We start from the raw sequence: 24,609 nt of genomic DNA on the forward strand, positions 1-24,609 counted from the left end.
AGGGGGTCAGACTTGATGATCTCTCGAGGCCCCTTCCAACCCTAACAACCCAGAAACTATGAAACGTCTCTCCCAACCATACAATTGGTCCAATAAAACATAACATTTTTAAAAAGCCTTCATTCCATGCATGTTTCCTGGTCCATCATGGCTACAATTACACTCCAACACTTGCTCCAAGTAGAACTAGTTTAGACAAATACTTTTCCAGATCCTTGCATGCCTGGTCCTTTAAAGTGGCAGAGGCTAGGATCCATCCCTTCCCTTTAACTGGCATACAAAAAGGACTAAGGACCAGATTCTGGCCCACCTATTAGGCATGCAAGCAGGCTTAGAAACCTATGTGTGAGTCTATTCCACCTTGTTTTAATTTAGGGGAAAAGTAGGTACAAAAGGTGAGTAGGTCCTCCTCTTCTTCCTCACTGCTTTCAATCATAGAGTCACATGATGGCATGTGACAGAAGTAGGTGTGCTGATTTACAGAAAACTGCTGATTTTATCTACGGGCATCCAAAACTTCCTCTTTTTTCCCTATGCTTTTGTTACTTCTCCCTCTTTTCTCTACTTTATTGGAAAAAAGGGCAAGGCAAAAATGAAAACTAAATATTTTTTTGGTCTTTGCTTGTTCAAGAAAACAGAAGGGCGGGAGGGAAGGTTAAACAGTGAACAAAATGAAAGTGGTTTGTTTGAAATTGTTCATGGACCGATATTTTTTGGACAGCTGTTGTTTCAATGTCCTGACAGAGCTGAGAGCACAGGGAAAACATATGGCTAAGTACATGGTGAGGTTGGAGACAATGTTGGCCTAACAGAGCTGTTAGCTGGGTTCACCTCTTATCCATCTCTCCATAACTCTCATACAGGCCTGATCCCATAAGGCCGTGAGTGAACAAAATGGAGTCACCTTGCATGATCATGTCCCTGGGGTCTGTTACTTGGCAAACAGTCCTCTGAATGACTGGAAAACCCTGAAAGTCATATTGTTGTTTTTTTCATGTGTGATCTATTTCTTTTAAGTTTGTCTTCAATTTAAATGGCAAATTAAATTAACCAGTGACTTGAATGACCTGGAAGGCATTATAGCATGCCCTGTACAGCAGTATTTCACCCAAAAAATAATATGGGCAGTCCTCAAGGTTAATGAGACATCTTGTGTGAGTAAGGAATACTCAAAAGGGGTCAGGTTGGAAAATCAAGCTCTAGATTTACTTGGAGATACTTCAAAGTCCCTTGACTATGCACTGCTTTCTCATCAATGACACTGGGAAGAGCATTTGCATAAGAAAACAAATTCAGCCTTGAGAATGATACGCAGAAATAATAGCACCGTCCAATTACAGGAAGAATCTCAGGATTGGATTTGCTTCCCTGCTTCCTCTTTGCAGTTATTTTTGCAGCGTGCTGTCCCGATCTCCTTCCTTCCATAAAAAGATGCTTTGACATTGTTCTTCCCCTTAGGACTCGTCAGGATGGAGTCCAGCCTCGATCACAGCAGAGGAATAGGAAACATTTTCTTATCTAACATAATCCTAAAAAAATATATATGCCTGTGGGGCCTTGTCTGTTTTACCTTGGAGTTTGACCTGGTAATTTTTTTTTCTTGTTTTAATTTCCATTCATCCAGGAATATGAATAAACTTCCAACCTAACACACCGGGGAGAGGCCTGATTTTCAAGGGATGAATACTTAACACATTCTTAAAACTGGATGCCATTCATATATCGCAAGTTGGATACCTAAATATCTATTCAGCCAAAATTGCTAGTGACTTTGATCTTTCCCTTTGCAGTGCTTTTTCAATGAAACTGAATTGTCTTAGGGATGCAAGGTCACTTATTTGCTCAGAGCAGGGCATATTCCCAGGTTCCTTCTGTTACATTTGTGACAAAGGAAAAACAAAACCCTAGACAACCCCAATAACAATTTTACCTGTAATCCACAAGGGCAAACATGGTTTCAGGTTCTTGGGAAGAACTCACCATCACCCCTTTGAAACGAAGGAGTATTCACAAGTGACAATGCTGCCATTTAAGATGAAAGAACCTGATCGCTCGCCACCCTTTGGGTCCCAGGCACATGGCCAGGCGGCGCTTTGGGGAATGTGGTGGCTGAACAAAGAGACCCAACTGACTAACTGGTTACTCTCATGCGACTTTCAGCACACCCAGATTAGTCAGCTGGGTATTGATCAGTGGAGTGGTGGGGCATGCTCTTGATGTCGTTCAAAGGTAGACAAATAATGAAAAGCAAACAAGACTGATTTGAGAAGTGATACTTCCGCGATAGTTTCATAGTTTTATAGTTGGAAGGGTCAGAAGGGACCTGAGCAGATCATCAAGTCTGACCCTCTCCATGGGCAGGAAAGGATGCTGGGATCAAATGACCGGCAAGGTGATTGTCTAGCCTCCTTTTGAAGACCCACAAGGTAGGAGCGAGCACTACTTCCCTTGGAAGTTGGTTCCAGATCCTAGCCGCCCTAACTGTGAAGTAGCGCTTTCTGATGTCTAGTCTGAATCTACTCTCGATCAGCTTGTGGCCATTGTTCCTTGTTAATCCTGGTAGTGCTCGGGGGAACAAGGTCTCTCCCATTCCCCATTGGTCCCCCCCCGGTAAGTTTATAGACGGCCACTAGATCCCTTCTCAGCCTTCTCTTGTGGCAGCTGAACAGGTTCAGGTCTCATAGCCTCTCCTCATAGGGCCTGCCCTGCTGCCCCCCGATCATGTAAGTGGCCCCCCTCTGGACCCTCTGCATGCTGTCCACATCCCTCCTGAAGTGCGGCACCCAGAACTGGACACAGTACTCCAACTGCGGCCTGACCAGTGTCGCATAGAGGGGGAGCATCACCTCCCTGGACCTGCTCGTGATGTATCTGTGGATGCATGACAAGGTGCGGTTGGCCTTCCTGACCGCATCCCCACACTGTCGGCCCATGTTCATTTTGGCATCAATAATGACTCCAAGATCTTTTTCTGCCTCTGCACCAACGAGAAGGGAGTTCTCCAGCCTGTAGGTCTGCTGCTGGTTCTTCCTCCCCAGGTGCAGCACCTTGCTCTTGTCAGTGTTGAAACCGATCCTGTTCTCATCTGCCCACCCCTGTAACCTGTTGAGATCTAGTTATAGCCTGTTCCTCTCTTCTCACCCACCCTGAGGCCCACCTCACCCCACATCTTAGTGTCATCAACGAGTTTGAACAAGGTGCTTTTCACCCCCTTGTCTAAGTCGCTGATGAAGATGTTGAACATCGTGGGCCCAAGGACTGAGCCCTGGGGGACCCCACTGCCCACATCCCTCCAGGTCAAAAATGACCCGTCCAGCACCACTCTCTTGGTGTGGCCTTCCAGCCAGTTAGTGACCCATCTGACTGTGTAGGCATCAACGCCCAGTTTTTTTTAATGAGACTGGGGTGAAAGACAGTGTCAAAACCCTTCCTAAAGTCCAGAAAGACTACATCCACCGTGACACCTGCATCCAGGGATTTTATGACCTGGTTGTAAAAGGCCACCAGGTTGGTCTGACACGATCTGCCCCTAATGAACCCATGTTGGTTGCTTCCGAGCATCATCCCCCCTGCTGGTCCCTCACACATGGGCTCCTGGATAATTCTTTCAAAGAGCTTCTGCAGGACCGAGGTAAGACTAACAGACCTATAGTTACCTGGGTTCTCCTTCCTCCCTTTTTTGAAAATGGGGACCACACTGGCCCTTTTCCAGGCCTCTGGCACCTGGCCAGAGCACCATGAGTGCTCATAAAGCTGTGCCAGGGGCCCCACAATGACCCCTGCCAATTCCCTCAGCACCCTGGGGTGGAGATCATCTGGACCTGCTGATTTAAACATGTCTAGCCCCACCAGAAGTTCCCTGACTAGGATTAGATTAGATTAGATTAGATTAGATTAGATTAGAATTCCACAACTAGGATTCTGTAACTAGGATAGGATTAGAACGGTGGGTCTCGCGTACCCAGGCAATTTGAATCTGCTCTGAAACCTTTTGGATCAAATTCTGTTGTCTGTTGCACCAGTACCATTCAGCTGAAGTGATTAAAATTAGACTGGCATGGGTATAAGAAGATAATTTCATTGAATCATAGAAAATGAGGGTTGGAAGGGACCTCAGGAGGTCATTTAGTCCAAACCCCTGCTCAGAGCAAGACCTAACTAGATCATTCCAGCCAGGGCTTTGTTGAGCCAGGCTTGAGAAACCTCCAAGGATGGAGGTTGCACTACCCCTCTGGGTAACCCCTTCCAGTGCTTCACCACACTCCAAGTGAGAAAGTTTTTCCTAATATCCAACCTAAACTTCCCTTGCTGCAGCTTGAGCCCATTGCTCCTTGTCCTGTTATCTGCCCCCACTGAGACCAGTCCAGCTCCGTCCTCTTTGCAGCCCCCCTGCAGGGAGTTGAAGACTGCTATTAAATCCTTAGTCTTCTCTTCTGCAGACTTAATAAGCCCAGTTCCCTCTGCCTCTCCTCTGAAATCATGTCCCCTGGCCCCTGAACCATTTTTGTTACCCTCCGCTGGACTCTCTCCAATGTGTCCACATCCTTTCTGTAGTGGGGGGCCCAAAACTGGACACAGAACTCCAGATGTGGCCTCGCCATTGCTAAACAGAGTGGAAGAATCACTTCCTTCGATCTGCTGGCAACACCCCTACTAATGCAATTTTATCAGGAGCCATTTAGTTGCATTAATTCTACTAATGTAGCTTATTGGTGCCAAGATTTGCCAATGACCCTTAAAAGGACAATAGATAACACTCCCATCCAGCTCTGTGTAGCCAGCCCCATTCCAGTCGATGGATCAGCTCTGAACTGGGTTCCATTCATGCTGCACATGTCAGTCTAAACAGTATGTCAAGTCCTCAGCTGGTATAAATTAGGGAGCCCCCATTTGCTCTTTACACCAGGCAAGGGTCTGGTTGTTTGTTCTTTTAATGGATGTTTTGATATTTTTAACTGAAAAATAGCATTTGGGTGAATCTGGCTAAAATCAAATCCAGGTCCCTGAACATTGCCAGCTAATTAGGTTTGGAAGCATGTTTATTTTTCTCCCTCAGATAAAAATGTAACTTACAGGGACGAAGCTGAGGACGCACTTTACAGTCTGGCTTGATTTAATTGAAAGCTGAATTTTTGACATCAGATTATTTTTCTCCCACCTAATCATTTTTAGGTGGTCCACGGCCTACCCTCATAGGTATTATTTACCTGGAACCCAAAGCAACAGTTTACAAGTCACCCAATCATTTTATTGCTTCTAGGTCAAATTTTACCACCATGTAAGTAGCCCTAGCGTTGCAGAATTACAGTCTATAGAGGGTTTCACCATGTCAGCATTTATTACTGAGTCTGATTCTTCTGAAAGCACGTGCGTGTCTGCAGGACTAGATTTCCAGGTGCAGAATATGGCCACTGCATTGCAAACTGCTAGGTATATTGGGTAAATTGACTCAGGAGAAAAGATCTGTTGGAGCCAGTGTAAGCCAGTCACTTGATACACACATGCATGTTTCCACAATTGTTCTAGCAAAGTCCTTAAGCATATGCTTAAATCTCAGAACATGCTTAAGTCTCAGTGACTTCAATGAGCCTGAACAATATGCATAACTTTAAGCATGTGCTTATCTGTTTTGCGGAATAGGGGTGGACTGAAGAATTGGGGTTCCTACTGCCATAATTCCCCCCATGAAAAAGCCACACCAGTCAATGTGTTTTACTAATCAACTTAATGGAGACAATTCTATTTCTATTAGTTTTTAAGTTCCTATGAAGCTGCAGCCTGGTCCTTTGCTCACTCTTTAATTTATTTACAACACCTAACTTTGCACCTGTAATGAAGCTGAGAGAGTTATAGTTATACGTATATAGTTATACTGTGGAATGAAAAAGAGAAAGTCCAGTGCTGTGCATTTCAGGCAGCTTGAAAAATCTGTGAAGCATAATGGAAGAGACCCCCTTTAGCCTGAGTAAAATATCTGTAGGATATCTGGAGCGTGGCAATTAAACTGTTACATTAAACATTTGTTCCGTTCTGTACTGGGCTTGTTATGCACTGAAGGGTCAATAATACCTAGATATCCTTGATTAATAGTTTTATTTTTTAATGGGGTGGACAATATCCAAAGAATTTATTCACTGCATGCTTATCATAGACCAAGGAGCTGTAATTGGAGTTATTTTTTCCACTCCAAGTGTTATTTAAAAAAAAAAAAAATCTTTCCAAACCTGTGTAACTGCAAATATCATACAGCATTGCAACTGTTGCTGTTCTCAATATAATATAATATAATATAATATAATATAATGATATTCATATTACGAGTATAACAGTGGTAGTCATAGCAGTGGTAATATTGTGGGGGTGCTGACTTCATTATTTAACAGGTACTGAATATATATAGCAGGAAGAGAGTTTCTGCTCCATAGGCAACACAGCTGAAGGAGAAGACAAAGGATGTGGTGTTGCCATCTTCTGTGATTTTAACAACTGATAGTATTCTTAAGCCCTCACCTTCCGGAGTCACATTATTCCATGAGAAGCACTGCTTTCTTTTGGAAAGAAAGACTAAAAATAAAATTCTGTCTCTCATTGCCACAGAAAAAAACCCCTCAAAGAATGCGACTGTTATGGGCTCAAAAAAAAAAAAAAAAAGAAAAGAAGCATAAGGCAAATAAAAAGAACCAAAAAGAGGGGTTTTATTTTAGAGAATGTTGTGATATTTGGGGGACTCGTGCACGAGGGCCAGATGCTTGAGGTTAGCAATAGGTGGGTATAACAGATAGACACTCAAGATGAATAGATTGTGTTTATCTGGCTACATTACCTCATTTCCAGTACCTGACAATGCTTCTAGTACCTTCATTCCCAGGTGCACCATGGAGGCTGTGTTGACATGGAGCTTCGGCAATAAGTGTGGGGCTGTAGTGCCTCCTATTGCACCCTATGTATTTTGCATTAGCTCGTTGTGGGCCCGATCCCAGTGCCCCTATAAAACAGCAGGAGTCAGACATGAGGCAGGGTCTACCAGTGGAGGAAACACGTTGTAAAGTTAGGTACTCATTGCTGCTGTGTGCCAGTCAGTGCACATCTGATTAATGTGCATTTGCCTATTTTAATGTGCAGTAAAGTGCCACTAAAAAGCCCATGCTATTTAGTTATGTGCATTAAAATAAGCTAATGCGCAGTAAGCATCCTTCAAAAACTGTGGGTACCCATACATGAGCAGGGTGGCTGCTCCGATGCACTGGAATTTCAGCACATTGGAGAAGACTCGATGAATTGAGTCTGCTGGAGTGTGGCAATTGCCGTGCTCCAGCAGCCTCCTGCATCTCGTGTATCAGTGGCCCTGTTACATTAAATTGCCAATAGCTCAAATGAAGAGCGAGACCTTAAAAGGGGGGCCCATGCTTAAATACGGTGGGGGGGCTCTTAAATTAAAGCTCATCAGACGAGCTTCAGTTCAAGCGTCTCCACTGCCATTTTTAAGTGAGGGCATGCTGATACATGAGACATGGCGGCGCTTTAATCAGAGCGGCTCTCAGAGCTGCTCTAATTAAAGCACCATCCCATCCCTACCCCTGGGGCATGTGCAAAAGTGCTATTTAGTTAATGTGCATTAAGACAGGCTAATGCACATTTTTCTAGTACCTCACAATGGTACTACATTTAATGCACATTAACTAAAGCACATTAATGCATATGTAGATGCACTCAGTAAGTACTTTGTGGTCTGTGCTCTCTTTTGTCTAACTCCCCCCCACGTTTTATTCAAGCACTAGAGAGGTTTTGTACCAATATTGCTAATAGAAACAAGGAAAGATCTAAGCATGGGACCTATCACTGAAGGGAGGAAGGCAGGTTGTGGTTTCTCAGCAGGTTACCTGGGAAGACTGTACAGTGCCCGGAAATGAAGCAGGTCTCTCATTTGCCCCCGTGGAAGTTCTCTTATCAGTGGTCTGTTGATTGATCATCCTGGCCAGTCTGCTGTGTTGTGGACACATAGGGCAGCACTAATCAAAGGAGGCAGAGTAACTAGAGTCATGGGGGGAGGAACTTGTCCCCAGACACCACAAGTAGATCTGTCCATTCAAAGCAGAATGGGTGGCAACCAATTCAGTGACATTATTTTACTGTCCCTATGAAAAGCATCCTGTGGTTTCAGAAAGGAACAGGGCTCAAGGGCTTAGATGAGGAATATGTATTGTGTCTGTGGCAACTAGGACAAGTCTATGGAAGTCTATGAGAAGTTTATGACAAGTCTTCCAGGATGTCACTACAACTTTGCTTTTTGTAAGCTCCTGTACTAATATGTTTCTAATCCTCCAATAATGGGTCATTTATTAATCTTTCTATTCATAACTATAATAGTACTATCAATACTATCAATATACTTAGTAGTAGTAGTAGTAGTAGTAGTAGTATAAACTATTTAGCAACTGTACAGAGTTTTACATCTTGGACCTAGACAGGTTACAGGGGTGGGCGGACGAGAACAGGATGGGTTTCAACACTGACAAGTTCAAGGTGCTGCACCTGGGGAGGAGGAACCAGCAGCATACCTACAGGCTGGGGAACTCCCTTCTCATCAGTGCAGAGGCAGAAAAGGATCTTGGAGTCATTATGGATGCCAAAATGAACATGGGCCGACAATGTGGGGACGCAGTCAGGAAGGCCAACCACACCTTGTCATGCATCCACAGGTGCATCTCGAGCAGGTCCAAGGAGGTGATCCTCCCCCTCTATGCAGCACTGGTCAGGCCACAGTTGGAGTACTGCGTCCAGTTCTGGGCGCCGCACTTCAGGAGGGATGTGGACAGCATGGAGAGGGTCCAGAGGAGGGCCACCTGCATGATCAGGGGGCAGCAGGGCAGGCCCTACGAGGAGAGGCAACGGGACCTGAACCTGTTCAGCCTCCACAAGAGAAGGCTGAGGAGGATCTAGTGGCCATTTACAAACTAGTCAGAGGGGACCAGCAGGCATTGGGGGAGTCCCTGTTCCCCCGAGCACTCCCAGGAATGACTAGAAATAACGGTCACAAGCTGGCAGAGGGCAGATTCAGACTAGACATCAGGAGGCGCTATTTCACAGTCAGGGCGGCTAGGATCTGGAACCAACTTCCAAGAGAAGTGGTGCTGGCTCCTACCCTGGGGGTCTTTAAGAGGAGGTTAGATGAACACCTTGCTGGGGTCATTTAACTCCAGCACTTTTTCCTGCCATGGCAGGGGGTCAGACTTGATGATCTGCTCAGGTCCCTTCCGACCCGACCAACTGTGAAACTATGAAACTATGAAAGGGCTCAGCAACGGCCATTTTGGGACACAGACTTTCTATTCAAAGAGAAATAGATGCAACACTTGACCACTGGCTAAAATAATTTGATAGTCAATAGCAGGATGTACCTTCAAAACACTAGCAAGGCAGAACTGGAGAGGGCTTGTGCGGGTCTTAAGTCATTCATAGGCTTTAAGAAGGGGATGAATAAGGTCTGATGCAATGAGAAAACAGGACCTCACTCACTAGCTTTCCGAAACGCCCCACAAAAACTGTTAGTTGCATGGACTCCAGACATGTTAGTTTAAATGAGAGGTGCACGAGGCACTTAGTCAGGGTGGCTAAAGAAATCAGTACTCACTAGTCAGACTGTAGAAGAATGCATTGCATGTGAAAGCTTGTTTAAGTCTAATCCAACCGTGCAGTTGTTCCCATTAAACATACGGCCCACAAAAATCCTTGCCACTGTACTGATTTGGCCATGAAAGAGGTGTGATGATACCAACCCCCTGCAAATGAAGGGCTTTGCGCACAAAATCATGCTCCTGGTAAGAGACCAGGAAGTGCTACTGACTGTGGGGATTCTCTAGCTTCAGTGTTGGAGGGCTGTTGTGTCAGAGCTAAAGGCCATGGCTTATATCTACATGTTTGTGAAAAAGGAGATGATTGTGCACCTGAACACTTAACACAGAAAGTTTGCATGGCGAAAAAGGTCAAGGGTGTGAATGTGAATTCTCTGTTCTTGTTGAAGTCAACTTAAAATCTGCTGCTGACATCATCCGGAGATTTGGGTGTGCGAGGACTGAGGAGTCAAGCCCAAAGTCCCTGTAATATCCCAGCCTCTCAAAACCCCTTCTAAAACCTGCAGCTGCACATTGTTGGCACTGCTGCCTCATACCAGGTCAGTCCTGAGTTTCAGAGTAATGAATAACCCTGTAGGATATATTGTGGTTAAAGTGAGTTTTCAGAGCTCTTGGGCCAGATCGAAACATTTTATTAAACTGGTTAATTAGCGATTTGAAAGGGAAAAAGCCAGGTCTTAAGGTCTCCCGGGTCAGTGCCAAGCCACAGCCTGTTAACTGCTCCTGCCTTTCAGAAGCAATAACTGTGGGTTTGGAGAACATATGGAACCAACTAGGCGAAAGGCTTTTATGAGAAGCTTTAACAGGGGGCACAGTTTTGTGAGCAGAAATTCCAGTGGATGAGTTAATGGCTTCACTTTCCTTCGTTGTCCCTTTATAGAACCAAAAAAAGTTGCTCTTGTTCCTCCTTGTGGCCCGGGCACGTGATGTTCAGATGCATCCAGGATTTCTTTCAGGCATGGGGGGGCCTCATAGGCTGTCCCGCTGGAACTGTTTTTCAGAACTATTTCCTGCAGTTGACCTCATTAAGTGAGTTTCACAGTTTGCTAATTCTTTGCAAGAGTACAAGTAAGCGAGGGGTAGTGAGGAGAAATGCTCTCCTCTTGGAAGCAAATGGAATTAGAAGGATGTGGGCAAGCACTTTACTGATTTTTATTAATCCAGAACACCAGGGAGTCAGTTGGTTTGTTCCAAGCCCCTTATTTTGACCTAAAAGTGTATGCTTGATTTTCTTTTCAAGTATGAAGAACAGAAGGCCCTCAAGAACCATATACTTCAGTTATATTGGCCCTTGCAAAGGTCTCGTGGACCTGGAATACTAATCCCAGTTTGGAGACTAATGATACATCTACTTGAGGGTTTCAATCATTTTTTATTATTTGAATTGGTATTTTGGCCGTGTCTGGAGTCCTCAATATGGATTAATACTCTGGCATGGCAGACAGAGAGAAAAACAGAGCCAGAAAGATGCGTCTTGTCCCAAAGCACTTGCAGTCCAAATCTACAATCTAGATCACTTTAGACTGGACATAAGGAACAACTTATTTACAAGTCAAGTGCCGAGGGCTTTGGAACAGGCTTCCCCCATAGGTGGTTCAATCGCCCACCCTGGCAATCTTCAAAAAGCATGTACTTCGCTGGGTTCATCTGACCCCAACAGTTTTTGCTGCCCATGTGCAGGAGGGTGGACCTGATGATCTTGCAAGGTCCCTTCCAGCCCCTAACATCTATGAAACTATGAAACAATCTGACTGTCCACACCATTGGTGACATGTAGGGGGTGCACATGGATGCACATGCACCCCTTGAGATTAGCCGTGCACCCCCTGGAAATACCAGCCACAAAACCGGAATTGCCAGCAGAAGTGTATTTCCGGTTTTGCCACTGATGGTTCCACGTGGTTGCTGCTCCCCACCCCCTTTACCCCCCTCGTTGGCAACCTGGTGCCCCCCAGACTCAGAAGGCACCAGTCACCCATGGCCACACTCACAATTTCAATATGAATCTCATGATATTTGGTGTTTTTCCTAAATCTCCACTTCATGGAGACGTGTCAATACACTGTGCCTATAATCGTGTACATTAAAGAAAAAAAAGAGCCCTCATATTTCTGAAGAAAAAGAACTTGAAAAAAATGAGCTCTAAAATCAGCACATAAATAAAAAGGATCCTGAATGTATATCTTTAAAATGAATCTGGAGATTATCTGAGGATTGGCTTGTGATTTTTTGGATGCTTAGAGTGATAGACTGAAACCACAGCAGGAAGCAAATTCGGAAGCACGCTCAAGATGGAAGATAAAACTAAAATTAGAGAAGGTATCATGATATTCTTCCAACCAGATTTTCATACCATTCTCATCCCCTCCTCACCGATATTTAAGCAAACTATCTACCTTTCCTTCAGTATTTGTAGGAGTCCCATTACTATAATATTTGATCTTTAAAGTATTAATTGGTACAACACTGTTCAGTCTCCAACATCCACTCTCTGCTGGTGTGTGATGCAGGAGACTGGGTAAGGTAGACCTCTGGTCTGACCTAGTAAATAGCAGTTCTTATGTTCTTAGGTCCTTATGTAACATCTACGTGCAGCACAGAGGAACCCTATGGCCAAATTCACAAAGGTATTTAGGCACCTAACATTTATTTAGGTGTTTACTTTACCATTAAAATCAATAGCAGGCAACTAAACAGGAGGTAAATGTGAAAATACCTTTGTGAATTGTGGGCCTGTAGCCCTTGCCCAAGCTCATAGAGAAGGAGTATGGTAAAGCAGAACACCAAGCTCATGTCTCTATCTGGTATACTCACCACGGGGCCATACTTGCTTCCTTGGAAGAAGCTGGAGGGAAGGAAGGTTTTCACATTACAAAAGGAAAGGTTGAGCATCTAGGGTTTAGGTTATACAGCAGGAACCTTAGCTTAGAGCAAGGCCAAGTTGGTGGGGAAGGCTGGGACAAGTCCAATCAGGCTCTTCCAGAACTTGAATCAGCTCTTGATAAGCAAGAAAAAAAGTCTGGAATCTCCATCAAATTGACCTGTAAAAGGAGAAGGAAAACAGATTTATTCCTTAATTATTTCGTTTTTTGTGTTACACAAATAAGGCCATTTTTTTTCCCATTGTCCCCTTCCTGCATAATTGTTTTCGGGGGTGGGGGGAGGGTTGTTGCTTCCCCCCCCCACACACACACACACCTTGAAGGAGAATGGAAAGTTTGGTCTGCCCTGGCTTTGGCATGAATATTCATTTGAGGTTTCAACTTTGGGTTGCGACCTTTGGGTCTTGGTCTCAACCTCAACCCAACTCAACCCAAAGGCTGAGTTTCTCAACCCAAAGGTTGAGTTTCTTCTTTCAAGTACCTTTAATTCTCCTGCTTGTTTCTTTTGTCCCATTTGGGCTCTGAACTGAATGATGTTGGCCATTTTAGCAGAATGGTTTGAAATACTCTTTGTGAAGACTTGAGAATCTTCTCTGGCCATCAGACTTCCACGTATCATTTGAACAGGGAATCCAGGTTGAAGTCTCAAGCTTATGTGAAGCCTCCTTTTTTTTTTTTTTTTTTGCATCATAACATTGCGTTTTGCTGCTATATGACAAATTAAAGAGGTTGTCTTAGCAACTCTATCTGATGACTTGAAATCTGTCATATTGCCTCAAGCAGCATACTGTGATAACAGAGTCATCAGAGTTCAGCGAGTTCCACTAATTGTACATAACAAGATAAATGGATTTCTGGCAAAACATCTGAGCATTATTCTTGGAAAGGTGAAACAGAAACAGTCAATTTATTTTCCCCAGGCCCCTGGCAAATGCTAATTTAAAGGTGTGATGGGATCAGATGCAGAGTCCCAGCAATCATACTTCCTGCCATGATACATGGGCATGGCAAGGGGCGCAATTGTAAGATCAAGACATCATGCCGTATTGCCAGTGCAAGGGTAGCCTGATCCTGGGCTTCTCTTGAACCACAGATAGTGAGCTTGGCTCCCTGTGCTCCTGTGTCTGGGATCTCTAATTTAGTTGACCCAATCAGGTGTTCCCAGCCTCTGGAGCACAAGGGAGTCTTGAAAGGCTCCAGTGTGTTCCAGAGACTGGAAGTACTGGCCATATGTTCAATTAAAGTCATGATAGGAACTGGCCACAAAGTTATTGCACATAATTTGTGTAATAACTTTATGGCTTATTCCTCATTTTGTCATGCCATTAATTGAACGAACATGTGGCCAGCACACTATTAAAGACATGATTAACTGGTTAATCGTATCCATCAGGGGCCTAAGTTACAGCATTAAATGCAGCATAAAATTGAAAAAATAGTCTTCTACATCCTTCATCTCTTTGGTGTTTGGTGGTCAACGCGGCAGACAATTCATAAATAGAATTGAATCTGTCAAGGAAATATGGTGAAAATTTGTCTTCTAAGTGGTGTGAAAAGGGAAATAATTGGACTCTGTGGAAGAGTGATGAAACATCATGTACAATATTGTATTTGGTTAGTATCCAGAAGCACAGATTTTGCAGATAGGACTAAACAGAAGGAAGAGGGGTTGGGGGTGTGGAGTCTTGCTCTTTAACGGGCTGTGATTTCTTCTTTTTAACTACAGTGTGCACGTCATTCATTGCATTTACTAATGGCTTTGGAGCTTTCAGTCTGGAGTTGAAGGCTTGTAGTATAATAAAAATGATTTACGAAGGCTTCAGAGGGTTCCTTACAACAGGTGGAATTTCAGCCAGCCATCTGCTTCATTCCCAAACTGAATATGATGTAAATCCCCAACAGAATAGGCTTTTATTGAAAAGCCTTGAGTTTTCTGAGCTCAGCCCTTGTATACAGGCACATATTCCCCTCTATAAATGGAGTAGGTGGGAATGTTCTCTTAGCTGACTTTTCTTGGAAACGATTATCCCGATCACAACGAAAATCACACTATAAGATCATGCAAAAACAAACACCTCCCCGCAGTGTACAGTTCCTGGCAAAAGTGAAGTTCCAAATGTTTCAGTACAGATTTGTCAGGTGCCAACATAGTTTTGTCTCTACAGACACTTTGATAGAAAGTCCCGCTTGAAAAATTGTAATGTGATACAGATTTTCTATATTAATGTTATAGGAGAGTGAAGAGGGTTGTTGGGTTTTTTTTTCATTTAATCTTTTGAAGTTGACAATATGCAGATGCAATTGTTGGATAGATAAGCGTGCATGCATGTGTGTGAGTGTTAGACTTCTTAAGCTTTGCTATCCATTAATATAGGAATCCATCTTGCTAGATTCAGTCATGTAACTGGGCCTGTAGGACAGCTTTATTTAAGGCAAAGGGTCTCCTACACCATTCCTGTTGCAGTATGGGGTCCTTGATTCCATAGGAAAAACAGCATGGAAAAGCAAGCAGAAGCTTAGATATTGTTATTAATTGATGGGAAGAGTGCTTGGCGCAGCCTAAAACAAGTACCTTGATCTTGATTTCTCTTCATTTAATATTGAAGCTCTTCTAGACTTCACAGAGAGAGGAACCAACTCCAGGTATCCTGTTCGTAGCTCTATCAGGTGACCAGTAACTTGTCTGCAGATAGTAGACATCTAGGTAGCTGAAGGCTAGAAGTGCCTTAGGGTAATGCCAGGCAGGGGCAGATCCGGAAGGGTACAGTAGGAAAGTTGCACCCATCTCTGAGCCCAGGCCCACCCAAAACTTAAACCCAACTGCCTAGCAGTGGCAGCAGCATTTCTATTCAGGCAGTGCTGAGGGAGTCACTTGACTTCATGGCTCACTGTAATCTACCTGATTCTTTCTAAACTCTTCATCCCACAGCTACTAATACCCTTCTCGCCTGTTTTGATGTTTCACTAATCAAGCTATTCTTTCTTCTGCAATTCTGCTATTAGCTGCTCTTCTTAACGTAGCTCCTATTTCACAGCCCTGCAGACTGTTTTAACTCTATATAAAAACGTCAGCTTGGGAATGCAAACATTAACTCATGTTAACATTTAGGTGTGGAAATAACTTCTAGTGAAGCATTACTTTATAAAACTGTTGTTTTATGAATCTGAAAGAGGTGGACATTCAATTTTAATGATAGCAGGACTAAAGAAACGTAATTTGATTTTGTTTGCCCAGTTTGTTGTGATTTTAAATATATAATATATGCTATAACAAAGTCATGCACATTCCAGTAAAGTTCGATTTGTTTGTGCTTTGAGCTTAAACTGAATGATATTGCCCTGGGCTCCTAATATATTTAGTAAACCTTCTAGTGTCCCTTTTACCTGAAGAAAAATATGTGTTTTGGTTAGATATGATGATGTGCCACACCATCTATACCGCTCTTTTCAAAATCCTATATTCGCCCATGGTGCCAGGTGGCAGGAAGTCGTGGGCTTGTAGGCTATCCCAGAGAAAGGTATTTTACATGGCTTATAGAGGAAGCATGGCAGCCCAGGTCAGGAACTGAGGTCCAAATATAACTTACTCCAAGCTATTGCATAGGAGAGCAGAGTTGGGCCAACGTCACCCAGACTGGATCTGGGACAGAAGTTCAATACACTGATTTAACCTAAATCAGTTAGGTCTGATATTACATCCATCCAGGTCTATTTTAAATTGATTTTGGCCATGTTGAACATGGTTCATGTGCACTGAACTTCTGTTGTGTTACAGTTTTGAACTGGTTTCCAATCGCTTATACCGGTTTGCGTGTTACTTCTGTCCCTAGCCCCAGTCTCATGTCTTAGCCATTGGGCCAGGTCCTTTGGTGCAAGGCGCTGCTCACAATTTGGAGTAGGAAGTCCTCACCGGCAACCTATATACCATCTAACTTCTAAAAGACCTCTTTCAAAAGGCCAGGTACAGGCCTGTCAAAAATGCACATTGTGCCTTCCTGTAGGAATTGTAAATCACACAAATAAAAACCTTCTCTCCCAGAAACCAAGTCATAATTTCCCATCACTTCCCAGAACAAATACTGTCTGCTGTATTTATTAGGTGGGACCTTCTCAAGGCAGGCACTTGAAGTACATTTATTTTGAAGTCAGCTGTTCAGTAATCTTAGGCACCTCTGGGAGACTTAACTGAGATAGAGATTTAGGCTGGGGGTCACAGGGGTCACCAATGTTAAGAGGGAGCAAAAAGAAGAGAAACTACACTGGTTTTGTGACGTTACCCAAGCAGGAAGGAAAAATAAATTGAGGCTTTAAAATGGCTTTAACGTGACCCTAAAGGAAATGTTTCAGTGACACCAGAGAGTGTCCTAGAAACTGGAACCAGCCTTCAGTGCATTTTAGCCCAGGTTGAACCATGTACCTGGAAGCACAGCATTTTGTGGCCTTGAAAAAGTAAGCTTCTGTAGAGTCCTGGTTGAAGGTGCCCTAGCTCTGCTTGCAGATATTCAGGTGTGCCCAACTTAATCACTCCACTTTGTGTCCTCTTGGCTGGCTATATGCGTGCTTGTCTCAATCCAAAAGGCTGAATTTTGGTCCTGAAACATTTCCTTTCTATCTGAAATTTCAGACCCTTGATTACAGCTCAAAGCTAATTTTGTTTGGGGAGTTTGAGGAAGATTGGTATGTCTGTGTTTGAGTTAAGCACATGGGGGAAACATCCCCTAACACACACTTATTTCACTTAGAAGTTGTTCTAAAGTTGTTGTTTTTTTTTCCAATTAGTTCAGTAATATCTGAGATTTAAAAACCTAAAGTCAAAGTATTTATATATCGGGTATCTAAGGGTCTTTATAACTGGCTTCATCAGTCCCGAACACCTAAATAAAAATAAATATATACATATATAAGGTGTCCCCTGTGCTGAAAAATGGCGGCAGGGTGCTTTGAAGTAAAGCTCGTTGAATGAGCTTTAGTTCAAAGTGCCCCGCTGCTATTCTTCAGCACAGGGACGCTGATGCACATGATGCTAACGCCTGCTGGAACACATATCCATGCTCCAGCAGGCTCAATTAATTGAGTCTGCTGCGATGTGCTAAATTTACAGCACGTCAGAGCTGCATGTGTATAGGAGCCCTTAGTTCCTAATGTTAGCAGTGATCTCAGCATAATTTTTACTTTTAAGTGCTAGTGAATTACATTGTTAGCTAATTTCCAGGGACAGTGACTAAATTAAAAAGGGAAAAAAGGAACATTTAACATTCAATAATCGTTCTTAAATTATTAAGGCTCACTTCAAAATATTTTATCATAAAATGTAATACAGTATTTTCAGTATATCTTTGCTTTATGTGTATGTATGTGTGCATGCGTATATATGTGTATCTGTATGTATGCCTGTGTGTTTATATACATATACTCACTTGCATACATATATATGCACATGTGTATGTATACACACACATATACATAAATATATGTGTGTGTGTAGATATACATACACACACACATATATAGTATGTGTATGTATACACACATATACACATATGTTATATGTATATATACACATATATGCATGTATTTATGTATGAATGCATGTTTTATGCATTCATATATATGCATTCTGCGTTCATATAAATGCATATATCTGCATTTAAATATGTACACACACATATGTATACATATATATGTATGTATATGTGTGTGTGTGTGTGTGTATGTGTGTGTGTGTGTGTGTGTGTGTGTGTGTGTGTATAAAACAACCATTCAGCATTTAATAAAACATCTTGTGCGCAGGAAAGTTCTTAGTGAAAGTATATTGAAGAGACCTTTGCTCTTGCTTCCCCTGTCAACATTTTTCTAAGCTTTTATTTTTATTAGTCAAATGTTTAGAATCCGCAGGAAATCCTAGGATGAGCCATTTCCTTCTCAGCCTACAGCCCTTAGAAAAAAAAGGGCTCAGATCCTTTCAAAGGTTAGGAATCCTTTAAACCATACTTTTTGCAGATTTTTTAAATTACAGATACACTCAGCTTGGATTTTATGGGCCATGGATGATGCTAAAATTGAGCTGGGGGTATGGGAAAGTTCGGAGTTCTTGTAGAAGAGCCTGCAGGGAATATGAGAGTTGTTCAGGAAAATATAAGGCCTGGATCCTACAAGGGACTCAAGTACAGACTCAGGGTCTTCACTGGTTCCGTGAGGTCCGCCCTGGAAAATGATACAGAGCTAATACAAAGTTCATGAAGTTTGGTGGTGGGTTAAATGCTGTGTGTTAAGATACTGTTGATATTTCAGTTATTATTCTTTTATTATTACTTAAAAGTATGCTGCCAGATCAAATTTAATGTACAAGTGAAGGGACGAGGCTTCCAAATCCTAAGAGCAATAGAATGATTTCTATTAATAATAATAATAAAAAAAAAATTCCGGTGGGACTATATTTAAAGCCCAGGTCTTGCGACCATTTATGCATATGAATATTTGAGAGCATTTAATGAGTTCACTGGGATCAGTCATATGCTTAAATTTAAGCATTTGAACCAGGATATGCCTATGTTCCTTGGAAGAGTATTCTAGGCAGGATACGTTAGCTCATGCTCCATCCTTCTGCAGCCGTACTGACTTTGGGCCCAACTCTACCATCTATAGTCCTGTACAGTGTACATGTACAAACATTCCTAAACAATAGGAACATGAAGGTATGAGTTATAGGGAAACAAATGAGCAGGATGTGTGGTCTCCTTTAGATTTTTTGCAACACAAATATTACAGAGTTTTGTTCAGTTCATGAAGAACTTCAACAGAAACTGCCAAGGGACAAAAAGTGAAACTGGACAACGTGTTTTGCCCATCCCAGATCTGAAAAAGTTAACATCTGAAAAAGTCAATGATCTGAAAATAAATGTAAAAGTAAATGACCTGAAAAAGTAATTAAATCACAACAACAAAAGGATAAATCGGAGTAAATGAAACAACCAAATTAGATTTTTAACACCTGGTTGTAATGAGCACAGCCAAATCTTTGTAACAGAGGTACAGACATTGCTTTTCAAAATACTGTTCGGCTTGGTTTCTTCTTCTGGCGATATAGGTCAATGCTTCCCCCTGGGCAGAGTGCAAGAGTTTGCTGCACAATTGACTAGTTATCTGTGCAGTAAATGTCTCAGCATCTCCACTATTAGGTCGGAGTAGATTAATTTACTCCACAGCAGGATAGCACTTGTAAATACAAGTACTATCCTGTTGTGGCCAAAAGAACTCCATAGCAGCGCACATGTAGATGTTGTACCAGCTAGCTAGGGCACAAGGATGCTTCAGTGCCAGAGCTGTCTGCTGGCCAGCCCCGCACTGAGGCACCCTCATGCCCCAGTCAGCCACTCTGCAGCACATAGAGCCGGTGGGGGGCAGCCCTGGGCCGACAGACTGACCCCCTGGACCTCCCCGGGCTCAGCATGCTGCATTCCCAGGTGCGTGTGTAGACATGTGCTCAGCAGCAATAAACTCTGGTGCAAATTGTGCCGGAGTTTATTGCTGTGCATTAATAGGCATGTGATAAGGCCTTCAGCGCTAACCTGATAGGCAGCCCTTTACAACTACTTTGCATAGGGGTGAATAGCTGCAGAAGGGGCAAAGCCATTCAGAATCAGGCCCCATTGCCCTAATTCTGACTTTTGTTCATTTTGACGTAAGCATAATGCTGTAAATTCACTCCATTTACTGTGGTGTAAGCCACAGTCATGTGACTCAGAGCAATAATTGTAAAGCCGAAACAGATAGATTGTAAAACTAATAGATCACAACCAGATTGTCTGATAGATAATGCAGAGGGAATTCTGTCCTATCAGCCATGGTCTGAAACTTGTTGAAGATCATAATAGTTGATCAAAGCATGATCCCAAATGTGATTCTGTTCTCAATCAGGTAATATGAAGGGGAAAAAACAGACACAAGGTTCTTACTCATGTGACTCCATATCTATCTTTTTTTTTTTTTTTTTTCAATGAAGAGATCTATTTTACTAATATAATCTCCAGGATTATAAAGCAAAATGATTTCAAGGAAATCCTAAATTCTAGTCATCCCAGATTAGGTTCCATTAGGGAAAGTGCTAGTTCATTTCTTTCTTTTCTTTGCATAGCCACATTCATAGCTATTTTAAATCTGGTCCTTTTAACCATTCATAGATCTACTCTATGTTAGGAAAACTTGAATTAAGGAGGACTTTAATGGTTTGGAAGGTCAGCTATAGTATCTGGGCGTCCAACGATCAAAAGCAAGGAATGTTCCTTGTGCTTCTGTTCCTCTGCTAATGCATCCCCTTTGTGCTTCAAGAGCTGGGATGCAAACACTCAGTGAGCGCTCTGGGACAGCCTAGCAACTTACTACCACCACTCACTTTGCTAAGAAAGGTCATGGGAAGGGAGAAAAGCGGAGAAGTGGTGGAAATAGGTTCTTGGAGACTGTTTAAAAGACAGTAGCGAAATGCCTGGTAGCACCAAAGCTTTCTGCTTAATGATGTTTGGATGTTTCTGAATTGTATCTACCCTGAAGTTTCCTACTTAAGTTGGCCTTTTGGCAGAGGTTTTTCCACTCCACCCTACCCCTTTTTTGGGGATAGATGGTAATGACACTTCCTTTTTTTTCAGGCATTCCCTTTGCTCTCTCTTGTAGTAAGGTTGACTGAAGTTTAAAGCAATCTGGTTCACCTTCTTGCCTTGACTTCCCAGCAACTCCATCGAAGTCATAGACATATAAGTGCCTATATGTTATTAGTTTGCTGAGGAAAGTAGCGTATTGCAAGTCTAAGACAGTTTCCTCTAAAGATCTTCCCCAAATTGATCCATCTTCCAGTTGGGAAGAGCTGTCGTGGCTTCTTCCTGAGCCAGTCTCTTGATTGGACAACTGAAAGAGTCAAAGGAAAACAAGAGTCATCTGTTGATGAAGCTTTGCACTGCTTCCAGATTGCACCCATCATCCCCGTTCTGCTTCTATGGTTCTGCATAGACTTACATCACACAATTACATTTTATTTGTACAGGTGCTGTTTGCTTTGAACCAAACCTTGCTGCAGCATGAAAGTCTACGGGCAGGCAGCTTGCAAGCTCCGTACACCACTGAAGATCTCATCAAGCATTATAACTGTGGAGACCTGAATGCTGTCATATTCAACCATGATACTTCTCAGGTATGTCTATCTTTCAGCAGCCGGATAATGAGTTCTCAGTAATTAAAACAATGATACTACTCTATAATGCAAATCCCTGATTATTCTAGGGCAGATATAGCTAGATGAAACTTAAACCAGTGTAAATTGGTAAAACCAGTACTCTAGAGTTCCAGGCAAAACCCTCAATCTAAAAAAGCCCTATACTGTAAGGTGTTTGAAACCCAAGCCCTGCTTCATATCTACATTTCTGAAAGAGCTCCTCTCCCAGGAATGTAGCAGAGCAAATATAACCGTTCTCTGATGTTAAAAATCTGGATCTAGTTACATATTTTTCTCCCAAATCTGTCTCTGTTTCTAGCAGATAAAGTGTCTCAGTTGTGCTTAAGACAGGACCTTTCACCATGGGCTGCAGGTGCCACCTCACTTGGGGGGGGCACATGCCCCCCACAGTGACCAGTCAGCATTCAAGGGGGGGGTCCCCCACAACCAATCTCGGGGTGCTCCCAGAAGTGCCCATAGTACTTCATCTGGCATGCCCACTCCCTGGCTGGCACCCGCAGGGGGAACACCGGCACTCCCACTCATCTCACAAACCCCACTCCTCACCCGCTTCACCTTTCCTCCCCTCATCATTTCTCTCTCCATTCCTCCTATTCCTTTTGGTTTCCATGTGTCTCTCATTTGCCTAACGAGAGAATGGGATTTACCCTCGTTTCTTTGTGCGCATTGGCTTCAAGGGGCTGACTGCAAAGCTCTGCTAGGAATGTGCCCAAACAAAAGCTAATTACAAGCGCTTGTGGGGTCTTTGAACATAATTCCCTTCATTAGAAGAAAAGACTTTGTAATATTTGAGTTTATATTTGAAAAGGAAGCCGTCCTTATGTAAATAGGCTACAAGGTAAATAACTTCTCAAATATGTCGTAATCCAATAATATTATGTGTGTCTCATGCAGCCTATTAGTCTCTATTTATCTTAATTATCCAATGCTAATAAAGACTTTCAATGTAGCTGAAACCTGTGTTCCAGGCCAGCAGAGAGCTCATGGCAAACTTTGAGAGACTCCTGTGTTATATGCAAATGCTAATTTTCTTCTCCCTGGTTTTATATCTCAGTGCTGATTTTATTCTCCCTTTTAACTATATGGAAGCAGGATTCATGGGCTTTGTCTGTGCTTGCCTCTTTTTGAGATGAATGGACATAGACTCCAATATCAGTGTGTAGCCACACCATGGCTGGGACTTACCTAAACCTAGCAGATAGCTGACGGACCTCTCTTACACCTTGGTAACACATATCTAACTTATCATGACAATACAATTCCATCAAAATTGCGGCCATTTTTCCAGCAGCCATCTGTAATATCAAAATTAGAGATCACTATGTGGCTTCAAGCGAGGACTGCAATGGGAAGCATACGCTAAGGAGCAGCTCTTTTGTCTTTTTGTCTATCGGAGACATTTTAATCTTGTTGGAGCTTGATTCTGTGATCTTGACTCATAGAGAAATAGGACTGGAGGATTACGTCTGTCTAACCATCTCAGTGGCTACTCTTTTGAGTACCGAATCAATCACTGTCCATGGAAAGACATATATGTGTGTATGAGGGTGTATATATGTACATTATATACATACACATACATTATATACATATACATGTCTGTGCGTGTATATATATGTATACATATGTGTATATATGTATGTGTGTATGTATATGTATATGTATGCATACACACACACATACACACATATATGTCTGAGATGGTGTCATACATACACATGTGCGTACACATACATATATATACACACACATAGATGGATATACCCATATAATCAGCATTGCACTAAAATAAATGAGTAACAAATAAATGATAGTAAATGTGACCAGCTCAGAGTAAAATTACCCAGGAAAGAATCATGGCTAAAGTGGCTAAAACTCCACTGGTATACATTTATTCCTGTTTAGGTTTCATCTTCTTCCCTTCACCCTGGGGTAGCTGAAAGCTAATGGAAGACAGTCTATGATCTGCTCTCCTATGACCTGCCATGCAAGATACCCCAGATAATTGCATATCTAGATGCAAATTAAACTGGACCATTGTTTTAGTGTCATTGTTCCTTCATGAAACCTCTTGTAGAGGGAAGTGCTATTCTGCATGGATATATGGGGCAGACCCAGTCACTAACACAGCTGATGTAAGAAGTTGTCTCACCTATCAGTAATAGAAGAGCTTTTCTTCATGGAGACTGGTGTATTAGTAGGCTTCAAAATAAAGTTGTCCAGACAACAGCATTCCTCTACTGAAGCGGTCTGTCTTCAGAACATAAGAGCTGGACCTAAGAGCTGGGGAACCAAAGATTTTGGGTAATAATAATGAATATTCTGCACATAAAACAACCTGAAAGACTAGATGTGCTGCCATATTCACTATTTGCATACCCATTTATGACACATAACCATTTGCAGATGGGAGCACTGGGATTTTGAGAAGCTCAAAGATAAATTTGTCAAGGCCACAAAGGAAATATTCCAAGTGGATCAAGACTATAACCCGGGCGCCTTGATGCCCTATCACATCTTTTAATCACTACACATCAATATAATCTCCCCGGGAACATATCTGTAGTCCCTGAGCCAATTTATAGCCATTCACACTGATTATGGTGACTCATGGGAACTTTGTGTCAACAAATCACATATGTCTGGAGCGGACTTGCGTTTCAGACTCGTGAACGATGGAGTGTTTTAAAAAACTCTTATGTCTGCAAATTCTGGGATCAAATACTGCGTTTAAAAAATATGCTATTAGCATCAAGGGAAGCAAAAAAGATTCCAACCAACCAACAGCACTAGCCAGGATCTCACAGAGTGCACTGTTATAATGGATTAGAGCGCTTACAAGCCATAGAAAATGAAAATACCATATTATTGG

The 24,609-nt window shown here is 42.5% G+C and overlaps 1 protein-coding gene across 2 annotated transcripts in view; it reads left to right on the forward strand.

Moving 5' to 3' along the window:
• TRABD2B (TraB domain containing 2B) overlaps positions 1–24,609 on the forward strand; it is a 398,368-nt gene that overhangs the window by 194,487 nt on the left and 179,272 nt on the right. For both annotated transcript variants that reach the window (XM_006015748.3, XM_025206324.1), the window contains exon 3: positions 21,549–21,695. In XM_006015748.3, the coding sequence (XP_006015810.1) occupies positions 21,549–21,695 (147 nt within the window). The remainder of the gene's footprint in view (positions 1–21,548; positions 21,696–24,609) is intronic.

Source organism: Alligator sinensis, unplaced genomic scaffold (genome assembly GCF_000455745.1).
Source record: "Alligator sinensis unplaced genomic scaffold, ASM45574v1 scaffold781_1, whole genome shotgun sequence".
Lineage (NCBI taxonomy): Eukaryota > Metazoa > Chordata > Crocodylia > Alligatoridae > Alligator > Alligator sinensis.